The sequence below is a fragment of the Culex pipiens genome, chromosome 2, assembly GCF_016801865.2.
Source record: "Culex pipiens pallens isolate TS chromosome 2, TS_CPP_V2, whole genome shotgun sequence".
Taxonomy (NCBI): Eukaryota; Metazoa; Arthropoda; class Insecta; order Diptera; family Culicidae; genus Culex; species Culex pipiens.
The window spans coordinates 190,470,593-190,492,216 of record NC_068938.1 but is presented as its reverse complement, the minus strand read 5'-3'; the positions used below and the strand labels follow the sequence as shown (position 1 = coordinate 190,492,216).

The following is a 21,624-nucleotide window of genomic DNA, read 5'->3' as shown; positions in this document are numbered from 1 at the left end:
CAGCCAGAGCTTTTGCACCAAGATTTTTGTTACAGATATTTTAGTATTTTCATAACTACAGGAACTACCGATTTAATTTTCCATTCATCCCCTGAAATGCTGTCTACAAAGCGAATTACAGCTAAATTTTCCTATTTTTACAATCAGATTGTTGCAGGATTGGGTCCGTAAGTTTGACAATTTTGGAATAAGAACACAACAACTTCCTTCGTTGCTGTGCACCCTTAATCTCATATTTCTAATAAAATCTAATCTAGTCTCCTCTTGACAGTACTTTTTGAAAAGTCTTCACTTCACCCCTGCAAGTCCTTCAGCGCACACCTCAACGCAGATTTCAAGCTCTACTTTGTAGCAAAAGTACAAACTCCAGTGTCTTTATCGCGCGCACTTAATGCCACCAACGCCAAGCGCAACACAAAGTCCACACTTCCCCAATCATTGTGCCCCGCTGCAATTAGCGATAAATTTATTTAGCTTTTCACGCCCATAACTCAAAATTTACGACATAATAACAGCAGTACCTAACCGCCAAGTTCGAGTGTTTTACACCGCAGGCACTAGATTATATTGCCACCAGCTTTAGCCTGCGGAATTTGTGTAGCCGAGTGACAACAAAACTATTGCCATTCCACGACCTGTGGATTCGGCGGCGCGAATTGAACAGCCAATAAATTGTCAAACAAAATGTTATGAATTTGGTGTGTCCAAATGGTTCACTTTGTCTCACCTGAGTTTAATCTTAGCTTTGTTTTGTCTCGATGGTTTAATTTCAAATTTATTTCAGTCATGTCTTGTCACTTGTCTCAAACAATCGGTCAGTTTTAGTTTCGGGCTGTCTCAGTGTTGTCTCAGCTCCAATCTTGTCCCATTCTTCTTTTTTTTGTCTTGTCTCAACCTTGTTCAGTTTTGATCTAACTTTGTTTTTTTCTGAGTCTTTCGGCGTTGGCTTGATTCAATATTGTATCAAATATCAAATTGTCTTAGTCGTGTCTCAGTATTGTCTTACTCTTTTCTGTCTTTTCTCAGCTTTGTGGCCGTCTTATCTCAACTTGTCTCAAACTTGTCTCATTTTGGTAGTCACCATCAGTCTGCCATAGTGCTGTATCAGCAATGTCTTATTTTTTTCTTTTTCCTCTCTCAATCTTGTCTTAAATCCAGAATTGTATCATTCTTATGTTCCTTAATTTATGATTTGGGTGTGTCCAAATGGTTCAGTTTGTCTCACCAGAGTTTAATCTTGTCTCAGTTTTGTTATATTTTTTTATTTTTTTTCAGTCTAGTCGTGCCACTTGTCTCAATCAACTAGTCAATTTCTGTTTCGGTCTGTCTCAGTATTGTCTCTCAGCTATGTCCCAATCCTTGTCTCAATCTTTCCTTTGTCCCAAACTTTGAGTCATTTGTGTTTTTGAAATGTCTCAATATTGTTTCAAATTTAAAATTTTCTTAGTCGTGTCTCAGTATTGTCTCACTTTTTTTTCTGTCTGTCTTTGTCTTGTCTCAATCTTGAAGCTCAAAAAAACTTGAAGCTTATTTTGAAAATGTTGTCCCATCACTGACCCGGGCCCTTTTTTTTCGCTGACTCGTCCTCCGGGTTCGTAGATTCAAATTTCTGCTGCTCGATTGTTCGCAAGGGCATAAATTGACAAAGTTGGACTGCTTGCTCGATGTCAGCGCGTTGCGACCAAGTCAACAGAAAGATGATTGTCAATTGAAAAGCCATATAAGCAAATTGTAACAGCCACTTAAGGGCGCAGCAATGGGGAAATAAAATATACGATTGTTTACCGCTGTTGTGAGCTTCAAGACATCGCCGAGCAGTCTGCTACGGCGAGTTCATGAATTTTCCTCTTCTATGACGATGTTGGTTTTTTTTCAGGGACACTTTTTACTATTTTCAATTGATTAAGAAGGAGGCATTCCCATCACATTTCCATCCTTTGGCTTAATTTATTTTGATTTACGACCTTCCCCGGAACGCTCCAGAGCAACCGCTTTCGGTGGGAGAATATTCTTGGTCATGAATCTCTGCAGCAGCATCCGCCGGGCGGTGCAATAAATGATTTCAATTAGACGAAGAACCGCTGGCATAAATCAAAGCTGAGCGAGAGAGTCTTGCTATTTAAAGAATTTATTAAATTGACGAGCGGCGAAAAAAAACAAGCTTGCTGATATCGAGAAGAACGTTCTACACGGGCAGAGAGATATCATGAGGAATCGTTTGTTTTTGTGAGCCAAAGTGAGAACAAACAAGCTTTTCAGGAATGGGAATTTCCTTGGAGGGGACGAGGCAGTTGTGCCAGATCACACATTTCTACGCAGTTCTTCTAAATCAAATAATTCATCAAAATGATCTAAAGTTTTAGACGATTAAAAGATCGGCGATAATTTCATCATCCAGCGAAAACGACATTTCTTATTGTCTTGTTGTCTTGTTGTCTTGTTATCTTGTTGTCTTGTTGTCTTGTTGTCTTGTTGTCTTGTTGTCTTGTTGTCTTGTTGTATTGTTGTCTTGCTGACTTGTTGTCTTGTTGTCTTGTTGTCTTGTTGTCTTGTTGTCTTGTTGTCTTGTTGTCTTGTTGTCTTGTTGTCTTGTTGTCTTGTTGTCTTGTTGTCTTGTTGTCTTGTTGTCTTGTTGTCCTGTTGTCTTGTTGTCTTGTTGTCTTGTTGTCTTGTTGTCTTGTTGTCTTGTTGTCTTGTTGTCTTGTTGTCTTGTTGTCTTGTTGTCTTGTTGTCTTGTTGTCTTGTTGTCTTGTTGTCTTGTTGTCTTGTTGTCTTGTTGTCTTGTTGTCTTGTTGTCTTGTTGTCTTGTTGTCTTGTTGTCTTGTTGTCTTGTTGTCTTGTTTCTTGTTTCGTTTTCGTTTTGTAAAAAAAGTAATTTTATTATTTTAGTAAAAAATCTTAGCAAAATTGGCCACACTTTTCCTATGGCTTCTGCAAAGAATACCTCGCTTCGAAACCGTTCATCAGCTCCAGCTTGGTGCGTACTCGCGAAACAAGTTTCCCCTTTCGCGCCACCGTAGAGAGACCTTGTCCAGCAGAACCAGAATTGCTTCGCACACACACACAACTCTCCGCGTCACGATGATATAATTAAATTGTAATAAAAGTAAATTTTTCACACAATTGGAAAACCGTAAGGCCAGACCAGCTCTTCATAACCGGGTCCCCCGGCTGGACAAAAGGCCGATTCCGTTGCAGGCCCGCGACCGTCGTCGTCGTGGACAAATGGCGAAAACTGTTCTTTTGATTACACCTGATTCCGGAGAAGCAAAAGAAGCTTAGCTCGACCCAAACAAACGGTCACAGACGTGACTTCCGTGGGGGTCAGACCCGGCCCCGTTGGTGTACGGAGAAAATGGGGTGACACAGTTTTTGCTCGTTGGAATTCGCTGGAAGAGCTGATAAGCTGTTCTGTAATTGACACTTCCGATTCTTGTTACGCGTTACGTGTGTCGGTTGGAGGTTTCGTCAAGTTCAAGAATAGCCACGAATGACTTCGGTGAGTGGTGATCGATCAATCAATTTGGCATCGGAGAGTCACTATCGCTATGTTTGAACTCGCTGATCATATTCTGAACAATTTGGAATCAATTATTCAGTGAAAGTGTCTCAAAAATGACATCATCCGATGCAAAACTCAACTGCATCGCCGTCAAAACAAAATCAACCCAAATTTACCTCCCTTTTAAAATTGATCAACAATGGGCTGATGGATGACCTGCTGAATGTCAGTTCACGTGCCCAGACATGACCCACGAGTCCCTCGTTTGTCACACCCCTCAGCCGGAACTTGGATGTCAACCTCTCTCTTGTGGTTGAAAACGAAATCGAAATCAGCTACTGGAGGAGTGGGAATGAGCTGTTCTGGTGTGTTGTTTTGATTGTGAAGAAGTGAAATTCGCGAACCGTGAATCAGGGTGACTTTGGAAGCTTGAATGGGCAAATCTCGATACAAAATGTTTGATTTTTTTAGTTTTCTTGGTATTTATACAGCTGGATTTAAAAAAAAAACCTGAATTCAACCTGACTAACATTTTCAACATTTTTTTTAATTTTATTTCTAGAGTATAATTTGCTAAAAAGAGTAAAAATTCCATGAGCCAATCTGATTTGTTCGGCTAAAGTAGTATTGTTTAACAATTATTTAGTAAGAATTCCGTACACGATTATCCGAAACCTTTACTTTACTTTACGAAGGTTGAAATCTTAAGAACTAAGGATTGAAATATTGTTTTTTTATTACTTGCAAATCATTGAAATATTTAATATTTCTTCAGACATACAGTATTCAAACGATAAGTTTTTTGATAACTGTTGTACGGACAAACTGTTACATTGTAGAGCACTGGCTAACAAAGAACTGCAATGTTTCCTGTTTGGCGCAGATAAGCTCTCAGTTTTTTTATGTTTTACTCCCACGATCAAAAATAAAAACCACGCCATATGGTATGAAGTTTATCAATTTTATACACTTTCAACCCTCTACATTTCAACGCCAGTTTCTTAATGAAGTTATCTAAAACACAATAAATTTGTTTACCAATTTTAAAATTATATTACAGTCGACTCTCTAATTGTCAATATCCAAGGGACCGTCGAGGAAGAGAATCATCAGTTTACAGAACGATGCAAAATGAAGACTTGAGGAAGAGATCCTTCAAGCAACACAGCAAAAAATCCGATGGTAAAATCGCATGCAAAAGCATGCACATCACCTTCGTCAAAATAAACACTTAATATTACACACTGCATGTACATTTTTTGCAAATACAAAAAAAAAAGTTGCAACCGACGGGAATCAAACCCAGCACCAATAGTAAGGACTGGCGCCTTAGCCCACTCGGCCATCAGACCGATGAAAAGCTGTAAGGAGAAACGCATATATGAGTTTGACATTTCGGTCAAGTAGGTTTCTCATACTGATGGGCTACATATTTTAGGGTGTAAAATCACATAAAATTGCATAAAATAATGCAATATTTATTTTACACCCAGGCCTTTGACACGTAGCTGGATTACTACTTTTTTAGCTGTGAAGGGAAAATATCGAGGAATGAAGATAATTGAAGTATGCAGATTGAAGGGACTGAAGAATTCATCGATAGATGGAGAATTATCAATATCGAGAAGATCGACAGCCAGAGAGTCGACTGTATAATGTGATTTTTTGTATTTTTGAATCTGGCAGAACCTTTTCAGGTCCCTACCGTAGTCCCAAAGAAGACATTTTGCATCATCAGTTTGTCCAAATAGTTATCCTTTAAATTTGACTGCTTTTCATATACAAAACGGAACGTAAAAATTTAAAACTCAGTATTTATCTTCTAAATGATTTTTTTTATCGATTTGATGCCTTTGGCAAAAAAATGCATAAAAACTCATTTTCAACATTTTTTTTTGTTTTTGGGGACATTCAAACACAACGTTTATTTTGATTTAGTTTTATTTAAATCACCGTTATCAAGTTAAAGCAATTTTAATTAAAAGTCACAGTATTTTTTTTTTCTAAGAATTCTGTAAATGTTTGCAGAAAAACAGGTAAATCAATATTTTCTCATTGTTGCCCTCGTTTTTTACCACCAAATATATCGGGAACTTATGATCCGATTTTCAATTTTACAAAAGAAAATGCTGTGAAATTTTCTGCTCTCTCTTTTAACACATATTTTGGAATTTTATAATCAAGAATAACTTACTGGAAGGGATAAAATAGTAGTTTATGCAACAAGTTGTAAAAAGAGGATTTTTCAGCACGAGTCGTACATTTATCCAACGAGGTTTACCGAGTTGGCTAAATACGAAGAGTGCTGAAAAAATCAAGTTTTGCAACGAGTTCCATACAACATTTTTTGCAATTCAAAAAAAACACACACTGAGTGAAATTTTATGTCAAATTTTCATGTATTTTGTCAATAAATCGTTTAAATCAAAAAATTTTTGAAAAGTGTTACTTTTCGAAACAAGTGCTGAATAGTTTAACTTTTCAGCACCCATTTGAGTGCTGGAAAGTAGAACTTTTCAGCATTTATTTTGAAAAGTGTTGTCATGCGATTCTGTTATTTTTGGTACATAAAAGTAGGCTATTTCGTCGTTCAAGAATGACAGGAAAAGTAAATAGTTTCACGACGGAATTGCAAAAAAAATATTATCAATGTAGAAAAATACTTTTCAAATTTTTTTCAGTCGATTACACGTCTATTTCTTTTAAAAATTTGGATATTTTTTGATAAAAAATGTTATTGCCCCCTAATTGTTCGAACCGATTTTGGAGGGAGGAAACATAAACTTAAAACAATATTTGCAACGACCATTCATTGAAAAATGAAGTAAAAGACAGAAAAAAATATGGTTGTATTCATCAGAGAATGGGAATATGACCTCTTTTATGATGTAATTTTACCTCAATTTAGACTGAAAAAAAAATACATTAGGGTAGGGTTGTCATCAATGAGACACTTTTGGTTTTCAACTTTCAGCGATTTTTGTAATTTTTTCATCAGTATGGTTTAATGAGCTTTTTGTTGCATTTTCTTTCTATTAATGTGTTCTAACATTGACCATAATATGAGATCGATCCGACATCTACAGCCAGAGTTATTCAGCTGTCTCATTGTAGACGCACTTGGCAGGAACAATGAGACAGCTGGGGAACAATGAGACACTCTACGAAAATCAATATTTTTCTAGTAAAACATCATGTTTTTGTATTTTTCCATTGCAGGTGACATGCCTTGAACATTTTAGAGCGATTTTGCCAACATGAAACTTTAATTAAAAAAAGTTATACTAAAAAATATTTAAATTTTGTAAAATCCATATATTAATACCAAATAACTTAGTATTTTTGGTTAAATGAAGTTAAAACTCTATAAATATGCCAAAAATCACTTTTAATTCATGTTTTGAAAGATTTCCATCGATTTTGAAAAGTTTATTGAAGAAAAATCAAAGTGTCTCATTGTTACCCATGAGCTGAAATGAGTGGGGAACAATGAGACAGCCCTGGATTCTGGGAATATTCTAAATTTTGGCCAAATCTAATGAAAGGACATTGTAGTTCAACTTAATCCCTATAGAACGTCGAAAGAAATTTGAAGAAATATTAGTTTTGGTGTAAATGGCAGCCTACGAGCGAAAAAGTATTTTTTGTCCATAATTTACTTTTACACCCCATAATCAAACATTTATGAATTACTTTTCAAGGGAGCGTCCTTAACCAAAGCCACTAATATGGCAGACGTGTATCCAGTAGACACACCTTTCCCCCAAATATGAGCCTGATTGGTTGAAACTACGACTTGTGAGAGCCATTTTATCATTGTTACCCGTTTCTCATTGATGACTACTCTACCCTACACCAGAAAAGTGGTAAAATTACACATTTCCAGAGGTAAAATTACACCTTTTTTCTGACATAAAAGATGTACCCCTTCCCAGATGTAATATTACCATGATTTTTTTTTCTGTGTAGATAAAATTACTTTTGAAAGAGGTAATATTTTACCAATTAAATTTTCAACCTTCCAAAATTTTACTTTTTATTTCTGTAAATATTTTTAATATGTTTAATAGTGTATTTTTGGAAATCAATGAAAAGTGACAACAGTGATATTGAAAACCAGCAAAAAAAAACTATGCCGAAGACACCAAATCGATCAAAAAAATCCTTCAAAAGATACAGATTTTTAAATTTTCTCATATCATTTATGAAAGGAAAAAAAATTTATAAATATTCAGAAAGCTGCCAAATTTGAAGGGAAAATAATATGTACAAACTTATGATGCATACGAAAGGCATCCGACAATTTTCATCAGATTAGAATAAAATCATTGTTACCCGAGCATGGGTAAATAACAAGGGAAATGCGTAATAATACCTTTCTCTGGTATCAATACCAAATTTTGGTATTCCTGGACCCTTTAAAATTTGTCTTAAGGATTATGCAAGAGCAAAATGCGGTATCATACCAATTTAAGGTATTGTTTTGATATTGCAAAATTGCAGAATTTGTCAATGATCGAACACCACATTTTGGTATTCTTTTGGTATTACAGTATTTTATCAAATTCCTCTGCAACTATGGGAAAATTTTGACCAATTTTGGCAAAATAATTAATTTTGTGCTATAATAATGTCTCAAAGCGAATGCTTTCATTCAAAACCGAAAATTCCAAACTTGATTTTAAACATTTTTGATATACCCCCTATAGAAATGACTTGAAATTGTGGAAAATTTTCTAAGTCAGGATGGCACATTTTGGTATTATTTTGGTATTTAAGTGTTTTATCAAATTCCTCTGAAACTATGGGAAAATTTTGACCAATTTTGATAAAATAATTAATTTCGCGCTAAAATGATGTCTCAAAGCGAATGCTTTCATTCAAAACCGGAAATTTCAAACTTGATTTTAAACATTTTTGATATACCCCCTACAGAAATGACTTGAAATTGTGGAAAATTTTCTAAGTCAGGATGGCACATTTTGGTATTATTTGAATATTGAAAGGTTTCATCAATTTTCTCTGAAACTATGGGAAATATGTTAAAAAAAATTTACGAGTTAATTAATTTTGCGCTAAAATGACTTGAAACCCAAAAATGTTAAAGATGATTTTAAAAATTAGTGTGATATACCCACTAATATTTTTTTCAAAAACGTTGAAATATCTCTTAGTCGGGATAACCAAATACTTTGAAAAACGAGTCAATCGACAGATTAATGAATTTTGGTGAATTTCAATTCAGTTTCATTTTAATAATACTTATTTTTCAATCTTGTTATTTTTCAGAAGCTTCAAGAACTTCAAGCACAGGCCGTTCATCAATGACAAATGCATTCGGTGTGGTGAAGAATATCACTAATAACAACATGGAATCATCAGGTGAGTAGATTTGGCTGTTGCATATGAATAATTTCCGTTTTTTCACTAACTGCAACTGCTGCACTAAAAATGGTATGAAAATACCAAATTTTGGTATTACTTGTGCAAATATCAGCGACCAAAATGTGCTCTTGGTTGCCCAGTAATAGATGGTAAAATACCATGAAATCATACCAAAATCATGTATGTGAAAGACCACAGAAATACCAAAATATGATTTTCCAAGGGCGCGGGAATACCTAAAAATAAAACCATGGCAATACCAAGTTTTGGTATTCAAGCAATGTTCAAAAATCCAGAAGACCTCAACTTGGTATTGCAATGGTTTTATTTTGAGGTATTATTTTACCCTTGGAATAACATGGTTTGGTATTGTTGTGCCCTTCCACATACAAGATTTTGGTATGATTTCATGGTATTTTACCATCTATTACTGGGCAACCAAGGGCACATTTTGGTCGCTGTTATTTGCCCAAGTAATACCAAAATATGGTATTCCCGTGTTATTTACCCCTGCTCGGGTAGCAGAACTAAAGTACTCCTTTGAGATAATTTTGAAATCAGTAAAACAAATAGAGAATTAGGCTGATGAGGGTTAAGATTGATGTTTTTTTGCTCATATAAAAGGCAAATTCTCAAAACAAGAACACAGTTTCCAAACGTCGGTCGCGGACATCATCTAGTGACAATGGCTTCAGTTAATAAGCTTTTGTTAAGTTTACTAGTAGTATTATTAGGAACATCAGTGTTATGTATCGAAGAGTTAGCGGAAACCATTGACGATCCTCCAAAAGCATCTTTTGGGCTTGAGCTGATGGAAGAGAAAATGGATAACTTGCAGTTTAGGTAAGTTTTATTGCGATATTAAATCAAAAGTCACTTTTTATTCTTCAAAAAAATCTAGCTTTATGGAACTCTTTGTGCACGTCAAGGAGTTGGGTGAACTCTTTACCAACAATCAACGCACGATCGAGCAAAACCAGCTGGAGACTAATCATTTGATGAACGTCTTAGAAGATAGACTTGCTGCAAATGTTTCGCTTATCACAAGCTATTCCAAGTAGGTATTTGATTTTTTATTTCAGAATCCTGGCTAATGTTAGTGAAACCTCTAGAAAAATTTTAGATTACCAAACCATTTGTGCCAACCACGATGAAATCAGAAAAGAGCTATCAGCAATGAAGTCACATCCCCGAGGTCGTCTCACCGCTAAAACCAAAAGTGCTCCCACTATAAAATCATGCCAAGAAGCAAACTCGCCGACATCGGGAATTTTCAATATGGCAGGAATAAATGGTGGAGACTCTTTCGATGTTTTTTGTGAACTGGAAAGTTTCGACGGTGGTTGGCTTGTGTTTCAGCAGAGATACAACGGTTCTGTGGATTTTTACAGAAATTGGATGGCGTACCGAAATGGGTTTGGAGACGTCGGCGGAGAGTTTTGGCTGGGTTTGGAAAAGATCTACCAGCTCACCAAGGAGGGCACGTGGGAGTTGATTGTGGAGCTGAGAGATTTTCATGATAACTACAAATACGCTCGGTATTCGGAGTTTGCTTTGGGCAATGAACGTGAAAAATATGCTCTATCAGAACTGGGGACGTACTCCGGTACCGCTGGAGATTACTTGAAATATCACAAGGGTATGAAATTTTCAACATTTGATAACGAAAATGACGTTGATGACAGCAAAAATTGTGCAGAAGAATTTCACGGAGCCTGGTGGTTCTCAAATTGTTATTATACGTGAGAAAAGTTAACAGTTATTGAAAGTTACGGTTTAAATAATCTTATTTTGCAGGCATCTCAATGGTCAACACTCGGACTCAGATGACACAACAGCTATTAAATGGCCAAATTCAAAATCAGGGTTGAAGTTTACTAGAATGATGATTCGAAAAGTTTGAAATTCGTTGACGAATGCAAAATAATGCTTTGAAGTTCATTTGAAAATATCAGAATTTATTCCACATAAAAACAAATGATGACGAAATACATCAAGTTGCAAAATGATGTTTTTTTTTTCAAAACAAGTCGTATAAAAATACAAAAAGATCTGAAAAAATCAAGATTCAGAACATCAAGATGCTAAAGCTATCAAATGGTATGAAAAAAATGTTTCGTTAAAATATAGTTCAATGATGATTCGTAAAATTTAGAAAATATATTGTTTATGTTTAGTACAGCTTTTTGACAAATCCCAAAGTACCAAAGCAACTCCACTCTAAGGTACCACCAACGAAAAGTAAAAACCCAAACAACACAAACCCTGACATTCATGTAATCATTGACCGCCGAAGCCACCCTTCGCCCTCGCCCTCTGACAGCCAAGATTGATTGCGTTGATTAGATTCCGGACTGTGCGACACAAAATGACGCGACGTGTCGCAAAGTGACACGTCATAAAGATGACAGGTCGCGATCGAAAAAAGGGGCAAACCTTTTCCGGGTTCAATTTGAAAGAAGAGTTTCGGGTAATTTGGGGATGCTTTTGAAAAAAATGGCGGTTATTTCGTAACCAAGTTGATGCTTTGTGCGATGAGACAGTTTTTGAGCTGTTGCGTCTGATTGTGTTCCGATTTGAGCAATTCCTGGCGCGATAATTTTAGCTATTAAGTTGAGATTACGTATGTTGATGGGGCGATAGCTGAGTAGTTATGTGGAACTGGCAAACGATTATAGTCGTTTTTTAGTCTGATCCAATGATGTATTATTTGATTCAGTATGAATTAAATCTATAGACCTCGTAATATCAATACCAAACGACTGTGCGTCCCCATAAATAAAAGCAGAAAACTACCTCTCATTGCGCAATAAAAATTAAATTTACTGCCACTAATTAACTGCACTGTTTTTGCGCAAAAAAAATACTCGCTCCTTCTGCTCCACCCACTGATCTGCGCAGATCCTGAAACAAAACACCCTCGCACCATGAATGAACGCCACCTCGGTAGCTCGGTTTATGTTGTGTGTACACATCGTCCCTACTTGTCGTCCCATTAATCCAAACTTCCTCCCTCCCCCGCCCCCTCAAGAACTCGTCTCGAGATCGTCCGCGATAATCAGCTTGGCCTGGTAGCACCAACCAGGCTCCTCATTCTCTTGTCTCTCCGATGCTGCTGATTGTCATAATAACAATAACAATAACAATAATAGGAGACCCGGTCGCGGTCACCTACTACTAAATGGGCAGTTAATGCAGCCCGATCGCTTTGCCACCTTAAACGGGGCCCGGATTTGGTGACATGACGAGATGGCGATAGGCTGGAAGGATCTCTTTCACTCTGGGGATGGTGCGAACAAGAGTGCATAAAACATTGGAGGGGTTTCTCTGAGAAATCTTGATATTTAAAAATATTCTTCTTTCGAAAAATAAAAGTAAAACAAAATAGTATTAAAAATATTCAAAAAAAATCGCTTCTTCGTGATCGCGCTATCTAGTCGAATGTCGCCTTTTGACGTTCCGAAAAAACACAATTGGGTGCCAAAACGACGAGCGACAAAATAGTACCTTTGTTTCGCAGGGTAGTTTTTTTTAAAGGTTTTTAAACCAAAAACTAATTTTGATAACCGCTACGATTTGGTTACAACTTCATTATTTTTGAATCAATTCTTGCATTAAAAATATCTTCAAACAATTCTTCAAATTGAGAAAATATTTTTTATCCTTTAAGTCCAAAGTTAGATTCGGCTTATATTCAGAAGCTGAAATTAACATCAGCGTAAAAATTGCAAATGTTATTCTCATTTAATTTCTAACATGTTGAATTTCTCTTTTTTCAGATGTTTCTTATTTGGATGAAACTATGCGTTCCTTATGTAAGGTACAGGAAAAAAAATCCATAAATATTTTGTATCAAATTAACAAATTTTGAAAAAAAATTGCAAAATATTGGCAAACAAAAATCACAAAATCATTTTTTTATGCAGAATTCAATATTACGCCTTTTTGAAATGTTAGCCTTGATTTAAAAAATCAAAATGGGTAATTCCAACTCACACAGCAGTTGCCCCGACCCCTCTTCGATTTGCGTGAAACTTTGTCCTAAGAGGTAACTTTTGTCCGTGATTACGAATCCGAGATCCGATTTTTAATATCTCGTGACGGCATCCTGCAAACGGTGATGAGATAGAAATTTGGTGTCAAATGGACTTTAATGTAAAATTGTACGCCCGATTTGATGGCGTACTCAGAATTCAGAAAAAACGTATTTTTCATCGAAAAAAACACTAAAAAAGTTTTAAAAACTCTGCCATTTTCCGTTACTCGACTGTAACAATTTTTGGAACATGTCATTTTATGGGAAATTTAATGTACTTTTCGAATCTACATTGACCCAGAAGGGTCATTTTTTCATTTAGAACAAAATTTTTCATTTTAAAATTTCGTTTTTTTTATAACTTTGCAGGGTTATTTTTTAGAGTGTAACAATGTTCTACAAAGTTGAAGAGCAGACAATTACAAAAAAATTGATGTATAAACAAAAGGGGATTACTTATAAACATCACGAGTTATCGCGATTTACGAAAATAAAAGTTTTGAAAAAGTTGGTCGTCGCCGTTCATTGTCACCCGTGACAGACACGGACGACAAAACAAAGAGAAACGCATAAAATAACTTTTTCAAAACTTTTTTCGTAAAATCGCGATAACTCTTGATGATTATAAGCAAACCCCTTATGTTTACATATCAAATTTTTTTTAATTGTCTGTTCTAATCTTTATAGAACATTATTTAGAACATTTAAAAACACGAAATTTTAAAATGAAAAACTTTGTTCTAAATGAAAAAATTACCCTTCTGGGTAAATGTTGATTCGAAAACTACATTAAATTTCTCATAAAATGACATGTTCCAACATTTTTTACAGTCGAGTAACGGAAAATGAGAGAATTTTTAAAACTTTTCTTTTTCGATGAAATATACGCTTTTTCGGAATTCTGAGTACGCCATCAAATCGAGCGTCTAATTTTACATAAAAGTCCCTTTGACACCAAATTTCTATCTAATCACCGTTTTAGACTGCAAATTATTGAAAAACAGCTCTTTTTCGCATGTTCTAAAATGAAAGGGGTCGTACAGCCCCTCCGTCACGAGATATCAAAAAATGGACCTCGGATTCGTGATCAGGGACAAAAGTTACCCCTTAGGACAAAGTTTCACGCAAATCGAAGAGGGGTCGGGGCAACTGCTGTGTGAGTTGGCGAAGAATCACCCTTAGACAATTTTTTAGCAAATTTTGTGAACCTTTAAAAAAAATCAGAAATTGTCTCTGTTTTTAAAAATCGAAAATTGTCAAATTTTCGCTAAAATCAAACTTTCAGTGGCTATATCTTGAAAACGGGGCTGAAAAATCTGAAAGTACCTTTCGATCGCAAATTCAATGTTACATTTAAAAATTAAGTAACAAAAATATGTATGAAATTTAGATATTTTCCAAAAATCACTATTTTTTCAAAAATCATAATTTTTTAACTATACTTCTCTATTACTCAAAAGTTGAGGGTACTGGTTCCCTAAAACATATAAAAATCTCGAAAAATTTAAAAATACTTATTTTTGGGAAATTGAGTTTTTGTGAAAAATAAGTTGATTAAAAAATCTGTAATTTTTTCCCCCGTGTACCGTAAACATGGGTGACTTTGATATGAATTAATTTTTTTTGAATATTTTCCAATAGGTAAGGTTTTTTTTCAAGATTATTATTTTTAAAACATGTACTGGGGTAGACCACTCAAAGTCCATGCAATATTTTGGATAAAATAGTGTTTTGAAAAATAGTTACGTTAAAAACTCTTAGTTTTAGTTCCGGGGTGACATTGATAGTCATAGTTTTTCTTGTTGAAATCATATTTAAGATGTTCAAACTATACTTGTACGTTAAATGTACCATCACTAAAGTAGCTGATATAGATTTTAAGAAAAAATCAATGTTTATATTTAGTTAACCAAGTTTATAAGCTTTTAGCAAAATACATATAAATTTCAGGTAAAATTGCAAAAAAAAGTCTAAATTTGCCTGAAATTTGTTAAAATTAGTTTTATTTGTAAAATTATCGATTTATATTTCAATTTAAACTGAATTCGAAGCATGAACACAAGTTTTCATATTTTACATGAAATTTGTTTAACTGAAATCGCCTATAAATTTGGAGATTTTTTTTATTGTCTTACAAAAACACTTATTATAAACTATTTACAAACTTATTTAACCTTCTCCAAGTGAAAAATTGTCCAAAGAATCTGAAAATGCATTCCGTTTTTCGATTAAAAATCATGTTCATTGAGAAACTAATGACACTTTGAGAGGCACACTTTTCATAATTTTATGAAAAGATTATGAGAAACTTCAAACACTTCTCTACCACGGTCAGTATGATCCTAAACCATTCCGTACGTATTTTAATTGTACTCTTCATTTTGCGAACCTGTCAAAGTAACCCGGCTATCAAAGTCACGCCGTTTTACGGTACCTATTTTTTTCTGGATATTCCTAAACAATAAATACAATTTTGCCGAAGACACCGAATTGATCAGAAAATTTATTAGCAGTTACAGATTTTCGAATATTTACATACCATTTTTGTATGGACAGCTGCCAAAATTTTATGGAGATAAAGTACCGTAAACTGGGGTGACTTTGATAGCCCGGGGTGACATTGATAGAAATTTGATTTGGCCACTATTTTTGATACATCCAATGTAACAGTCACATTTTTGCATATATGTTCGATAATAAGCTTTCCCTTAATGCTTACATACTCAAAATTCTCAAAAATGTTTAAATATTAATTTGACGGGCATTTGAAAAACCTATCAAAGTCACCCCGGGCTATCAAAGTCACCCCAGTTTACGGTAATTAAAAACCTTGTCGATTAATCATGAACAAAAAGAAGCATAAAAATCAGACTTGTTTTTTTTTATTTCACAGAGGATTCCTCCCTCGGAAGACCTTGCGATGCTGCTGCGTGCAACTTGGCTCGTTTTTTTAGCTGAAGCTCGCCCGCTGTAGGACGCTTCAGGCCACTCGGGCTGGTAGCGCCTTAAATTGTTCTCGCGCGGGGTCTCTCCTCCTGCACCCCCAAAAAACATGGCGACGACGATGTCTTGTTAGCCAATGTCTGGCTACTGCGTTGATTGTTGTCGTCCAAGTCGAAGCGTTGAAGAACATCGTCGTCGCCTCATAGGTCTTGACCACATGGGTCCGCTGCTGCTACTAGTCGGTAGTCGTTACTCACAGTCACAACCCAGGGAGCTTCAGCACCACAAGTGGATACTTGTTCTTCATTAAGGTTAATGAGGGATATAAAAATTCCACGCCAGTAAAAATGTTATTTACCGGATGATTTGCTTTTTCACTTATCCAACTCCGAATCCGACGCTACGCTGAGCTAGGTAGCAGCAGCTGGAGAAAAGTCGTCGTCGTGCGAATTAGCGGTCATAACTATTAGGGGGGCGACGAGATATATGGGAATTTGTGTGGAATTTGACAACAAACTGTCTGCTGTTTCTACAATCCACGAACCGGGGTTTCCTGGAGAGCTGTTACACGCCATCATTCCAAAAGGCCTCCGCGAGGTGTTACACTATGGTGAAATTACATTTCCGGCTTGCGGAATTACCGTTCCTGGTGTTACACAAAGTATTTTTATTCTACTTAGGCCTGCAGAGAAGGGCTGCAAATGCATTAAAAATAAAGACGACCATAAAGTACACACACCGTTTGGCTGTTTAATGCGACGCCCAGGTGTGAGAAAGTTTGAATGCGGATCTTTTTAAGAGCAGAGATCGTTAATTTGTAGCAGTAAATTCAATAATATAGGCTGTTTAGTACTAGTGAGATGCCATTTGCATTGACTTTTGGAAATAAACAATTTGAAATAAAAATATAGAAATACAAAAATACAAAAATACAAAAATACAAAAATACAAAAATACAAAAATACAAAAATACAAAAAAACAAAAATACAAAAATACAAAAATACAAAAATACAAAAATACAAAAATACAAAAATACAAAAATACAAAAATACAAAAATACAAAAATACAAAAATACAAAAATACAAAAATACAAAAATACAAAAATACAAAAATACAAAAATACAAAAATACAAAAATACAAAAATACAAAAATACAAAAATACAAAAATACAAAAATACAAAAATACAAAAATACAAAAATACAAAAATATAAAAATACAAAAATACAAAAATACAAAAATACAAACATACAAAAATACAAAAATACAAAAATACAAAAATACAAAAATACAAAAATACAAAAATACAAAAATACAAAAATACTAAAATACAAAAATACAAAAATACAAAAATACAAAAATACAAAAATACAAAAATACAAAAATACAAAAATACAAAAATACAAAAATACAAAAATACAAAAATACAAAAATACAAAAATACAAAAATACAAAAATACAAAAATACAAAAATACAAAAATACAAAAATACAAAAATACAAAAATACAAAAATACAAAAATACAAAAATACAAAAATACAAAAATACAAAAATACAAAAATACAAAAATACAAAAATACAAAAATACAAAAATACAAAAATACAAAAATACAAAAATACAAAAATACAAAAATACAAAAATACAAAAATACAAAAATACAAAAATACAAAAATACAAAAATACAAAAATACAAAAATACAAAAATACAAAAATACAAAAAAAAATACAAAAATACAAAAATACAAAAATACAAAAATACAAAAATACAAAAATAAAAAAATACAAAAATACAAAAATACAAAAATACAAAAATACAAAAATACAAAAATACAAAAATACAAAAATACAAAAATACAAAAATACAAATACTAAATTTTTACAAAAAATCTAAATTTATGTTTTATGTTTTATGTTTTATGTTTTATGTTTTATGTTTTATGTTTTATGTTTTATGTTTTATGTTTTATGTTTTATGTTTTATGTTTTATGTTTTATGTTTTATGTTTTATGTTTTATGTTTTATGTTTTATGTTTTATGTTTTATGTTTTATGTTTTATGTTTTATGTTTTATGTTTTATGTTTTATGTTTTATGTTTTATGTTTTATGTTTTATGTTTTATGTTTTATGTTTTATGTTTTATGTTTTATGTTTTATGTTTTATGTTTTATGTTTTATGTTTTATGTTTTATGTTTTATGTTTTATGTTTTATGTTTTATGTTTTATGTTTTATGTTTTATGTTTTATGTTTAATGTTTTATGTTTTATGTTTTATGTTTTATGTTTTATGTTTTATGTTTTATGTTTTATGTTTTATGTTTTATGTTTTATGTTTTATGTTTTATGTTTTATGTTTTATGTTTTATGTTTTATGTTTTATGTTTTATGTTTTATGTTTTATGTTTTATGTTTTATGTTTTATGTTTTATGTTTTATGTTTTATGTTTTATGTTTTATGTTTTATGTTTTATGTTTTATGTTTTATGTTTTATGTTTTATGTTTTATGTTTTATGTTTTATGTTTTATGTTTTATGTTTTATGTTTTATGTTTTATGTTTTATGTTTTATGTTTTATGTTTTATGTTTTATGTTTTATGTTTTATGTTTTATGTTTTATGTTTTATGTTTTATGTTTTATGTTTTATGTTTTATGTTTTATGTTTTATGTTTTATGTTTTATGTTTTATGTTTTATGTTTTATGTTTTATGTTTTTAGTTTTTAGTTTTTAGTTTTTAGTTTTTAGTTTTTAGTTTTTAGTTTTTAGTTTTTAGTTTTTAGTTTTTAATTCAAATTCAAATTCGGTTTTATTGGTGAATAATCAGATACAATTAGTTCTTTTGAGGTACAAAACAGAGTTTTGGAGTTCCTTTCAGCTGTGTGTTACATCATAATCCATTTTGGAACAGTTATTGCTTGTAAATAAAGGTGTTGACAAGAGTAAGAAAAATAAAGAAAAAAAACTTACTAAAATGTTTTTAGTTTTTAGTTTTTAGTTTTTAGTTTTTAGTTTTTAGTTTTTAGTTTTTAGTTTTTAGTTTTTAGTTTTTAGTTTTTAGTTTTTAGTTTTTAGTTTTTAGTTTTTAGTTTTTAGTTTTTAGTTTTTAGTTTTTAGTTTTTAGTTTTTAGTTTTTAGTTTTTAGTTTTTAGTTTTTAGTTTTTAGTTTTTAGTTTTTAGTTTTTAGTTTTTAGTTTTTAGTTTTTAGTTTTTAGTTTTAGTTTTTAGTTTTTAGTTTTTAGTTTTTAGTTTTTTGTTTTTTGTTTTTAGTTTTTAGTTTTTAGTTTTTAGTTTTTAGTTTTTAGTTTTTAGTTTTTAGTTTTTAGTTTTTAGTTTTTAGTTTTTAGTTTTTAGTTTTTAGTTTTTAGTTTTTAGTTTTTAGTTTTTAGTTTTTAGTTTTTAGTTTTTAGTTTTTAGTTTTTAGTTTTTAGTTTTTAGTTTTTAGTTTTTAGTTTTTAGTTTTTAGTTTTTAGTTTTTAGTTTTTAGTTTTTAGTTTTTAGTTTTTAGTTTTTAGTTTTTAGTTTTTAGTTTTTAGTTTTTAGTTTTTAGTTTTTAGTTTTTAGTTTTTAGTTTTTAGTTTTCAGTTCTCTGCATACTGTTTGGTATTCTATTTCAGTTTCCTTAACCGCATTTTCTTACAAACCCCACGGGTTTTGACGAACTGTTGTGCAACTCTCGCTCGATCTGACGAGTTCACTGGACTTGATGGAAAGCAGATCACGTTGCTTCGATTCCCCACCCTCCAAGCTATGTGTTTAGAGTAATTGGATTAAAGACTAATGCTGGCTTCAAACGAAAGTGAAACCTCTCTCTGAAGTTCCGATTCTAATCTTGGCGACGGCTGCGCTGGAAGAAGGTGTAGGTGGAATGTGTCAGTTTCACTTTCCTTGGACCGGAGAAGGTAAAGTCCCCTCTGGGGACAAATTTCCATGTCCTCCGGAGAGACAAGATCGATATCGATTTGCGCGCGCGCCAGAGCGCATTTTCGTGTGTTGTTTCGGGCTTTACAAATGACGCTTTGGCAAGATTGATTAGTTAATTTGCGCGTCGAGCTGACGGATCAGGCGAGGCTTTCTCCGGAACGGAAGAAACGGACAGATGACGGTGTACTTTGGAACATGTCACCAGGACAGGGCAGGAAATGCCACGACCAGGCTGCATTGGAGAAATGGTCCGATCGATCGGGGATAATCTTAAAGGTCTCTAATGGGTTCTGCTATCGACAGGCGCCCATCAGCTGTGGCAGCGCGCGCGACTTTGACGAACCACGTGGTTGACAGTGAGCAGAATCGATTTGTTGGATTTGCATGTTTCACTTGATCGCTGTTGACTTTCGATAGATGCCTTTGAGAAGTTCAAAATACGTATTTTTGTTTTACATAAGAAAAGTACTAAAACTTCAAATCTTCAGCAAAAGGCAAGCTCTACCTCTGAAATTCGATACTCGTGAAACATCAACCAGCATAAACCCATAAATGATGTAACTCTTCCACGCAAAATATCGCAATAACTCCAGCGCGACACATTAAACTTTGCAACAAAGTAAGTACCCTCCCCTGTTCAAAGATCTTCAAAGTGGCCGTTGAAAGCCTGTCCCCTCGGATCGTCCTTCCCTGTCCCGCCAGAGTCCCACCGGCCAAGGTCGCCCTTATCCGCTTGATGACGACGTCCACTTGGCACATAAATCAAAACCGCGTTTGCGCAGCATAAATTGTTGCAGGAAAAATGCCGTTGCCGTTGTCGTGGCTTTGCCAAACCGGCTCATCCACTTTGGGGGCCGATCGCCGTGGCCACATAAATATATGAGCCATATATTTTTTGTCCGTTCCCTTTCTGGTGACACATTATCTGAAGCACACACACACACGCGAGAGTTCTGATTACGTGGAAAGATGATGGAAAACATTTGTTTCAAACGGTGCGGCGACGATTTCGATTCAATTATGGCGTTCCACGGAGGTTACGGACCTGGGAAGGGAATGTTCCCGCTCACGATGCTGGTTGCACTGGCTGGCTGGCACCGGGAAGACGTGAGATTATGCTGAGCTGGGAATTTGCGCGGAGGTAACGCTCGCTCGAGTCGTCGTAACTCGAAGAGTTGAGTTGATTATTGTTGAAAAAAATGTTTAAGCTTGAATTTGGCAATTGCATGTGATATTCGAGATTATTTCATCATTAATTTCAAAATATTCATAAAATCTCGGTACTATAAGCCAGCATCTTAGAGGTAATTTTGATTGCTGATCCAGAACCTGAGGTCATTTTTTGATATCGTCTGTATTTGAAAGCCTAAATTTTAATTGCATTTCAAAATACATTTTTCTGTTTTAGTCATCATTTTTGGCATGGTCTTATTTAAAAATATTTTGATTTTTTTCAATTCCGATATTCAGTAAAGCAAAAAAATATTTTTGTGGATGGAAAAAAATCCTGAACATATCGACATAATGATTGAAAACCGAAAGACTGGTTTATAAAACAATTAAAATACTTTTTCAACCAATCCTTGATACCATGGATTGTAATTTAAAATTTTAGACATTTTTAATTTTGAAGGCTGGTGCAAAATCAGATACACCTTGAATTTGAAAAAAAAAAATATGATGAAAAAGCAACCCGCAAATTTTTAGGAGCAAAGCTACATTTGATTATTTTTTATGAACGCGCTGTGCATTATAAGGCTAAAGTTTTCAAGGGAAAAGTTGATTTTTGCAAATAAAAAATATTTAATAAAAGAAAGGCACAAAACATATTTTCG

The 21,624-nt window shown here is 33.6% G+C and overlaps 2 protein-coding genes across 2 annotated transcripts in view; one reads left to right on the top strand and one right to left on the bottom strand.

Annotated features, from left to right (window-relative positions):
- The window catches only part of LOC120414035 (uncharacterized), a 352,822-nt gene that overhangs the window by 312,441 nt on the left and 18,757 nt on the right, over window positions 1-21,624 (bottom strand). The gene's annotated exons all lie outside the window — the stretch shown is intronic.
- Window positions 9,528-10,894, top strand: LOC120414036 (fibrinogen-like protein A). Its single transcript, XM_039575058.2, has 4 exons — window positions 9,528-9,730; window positions 9,789-9,944; window positions 10,000-10,629; window positions 10,685-10,894. The coding sequence occupies exons 1-4, from the start codon at window positions 9,573-9,575 to the stop codon at window positions 10,788-10,790; spliced, it is 1,050 nt and encodes a 349-aa protein (XP_039430992.1). The 5' UTR covers window positions 9,528-9,572; the 3' UTR covers window positions 10,791-10,894.

Bases quoted from the DNA above. Each gene is read 5' to 3' on its own strand.
- LOC120414036 (XM_039575058.2), top strand. From the start codon at position 9,573: ATGGCTTCAGTTAATAAGCTTTTGTTAAGTTTACTAGTAGTATTATTA. The intron at 9,945-9,999 runs GTAGGTATTTGA...TGAAACCTCTAG, and splicing joins CTTATCACAAGCTATTCCAA to AAAAATTTTAGATTACCAAA. The intron at 10,630-10,684 runs GTGAGAAAAGTT...CTTATTTTGCAG, and splicing joins TTCTCAAATTGTTATTATAC to GCATCTCAATGGTCAACACT.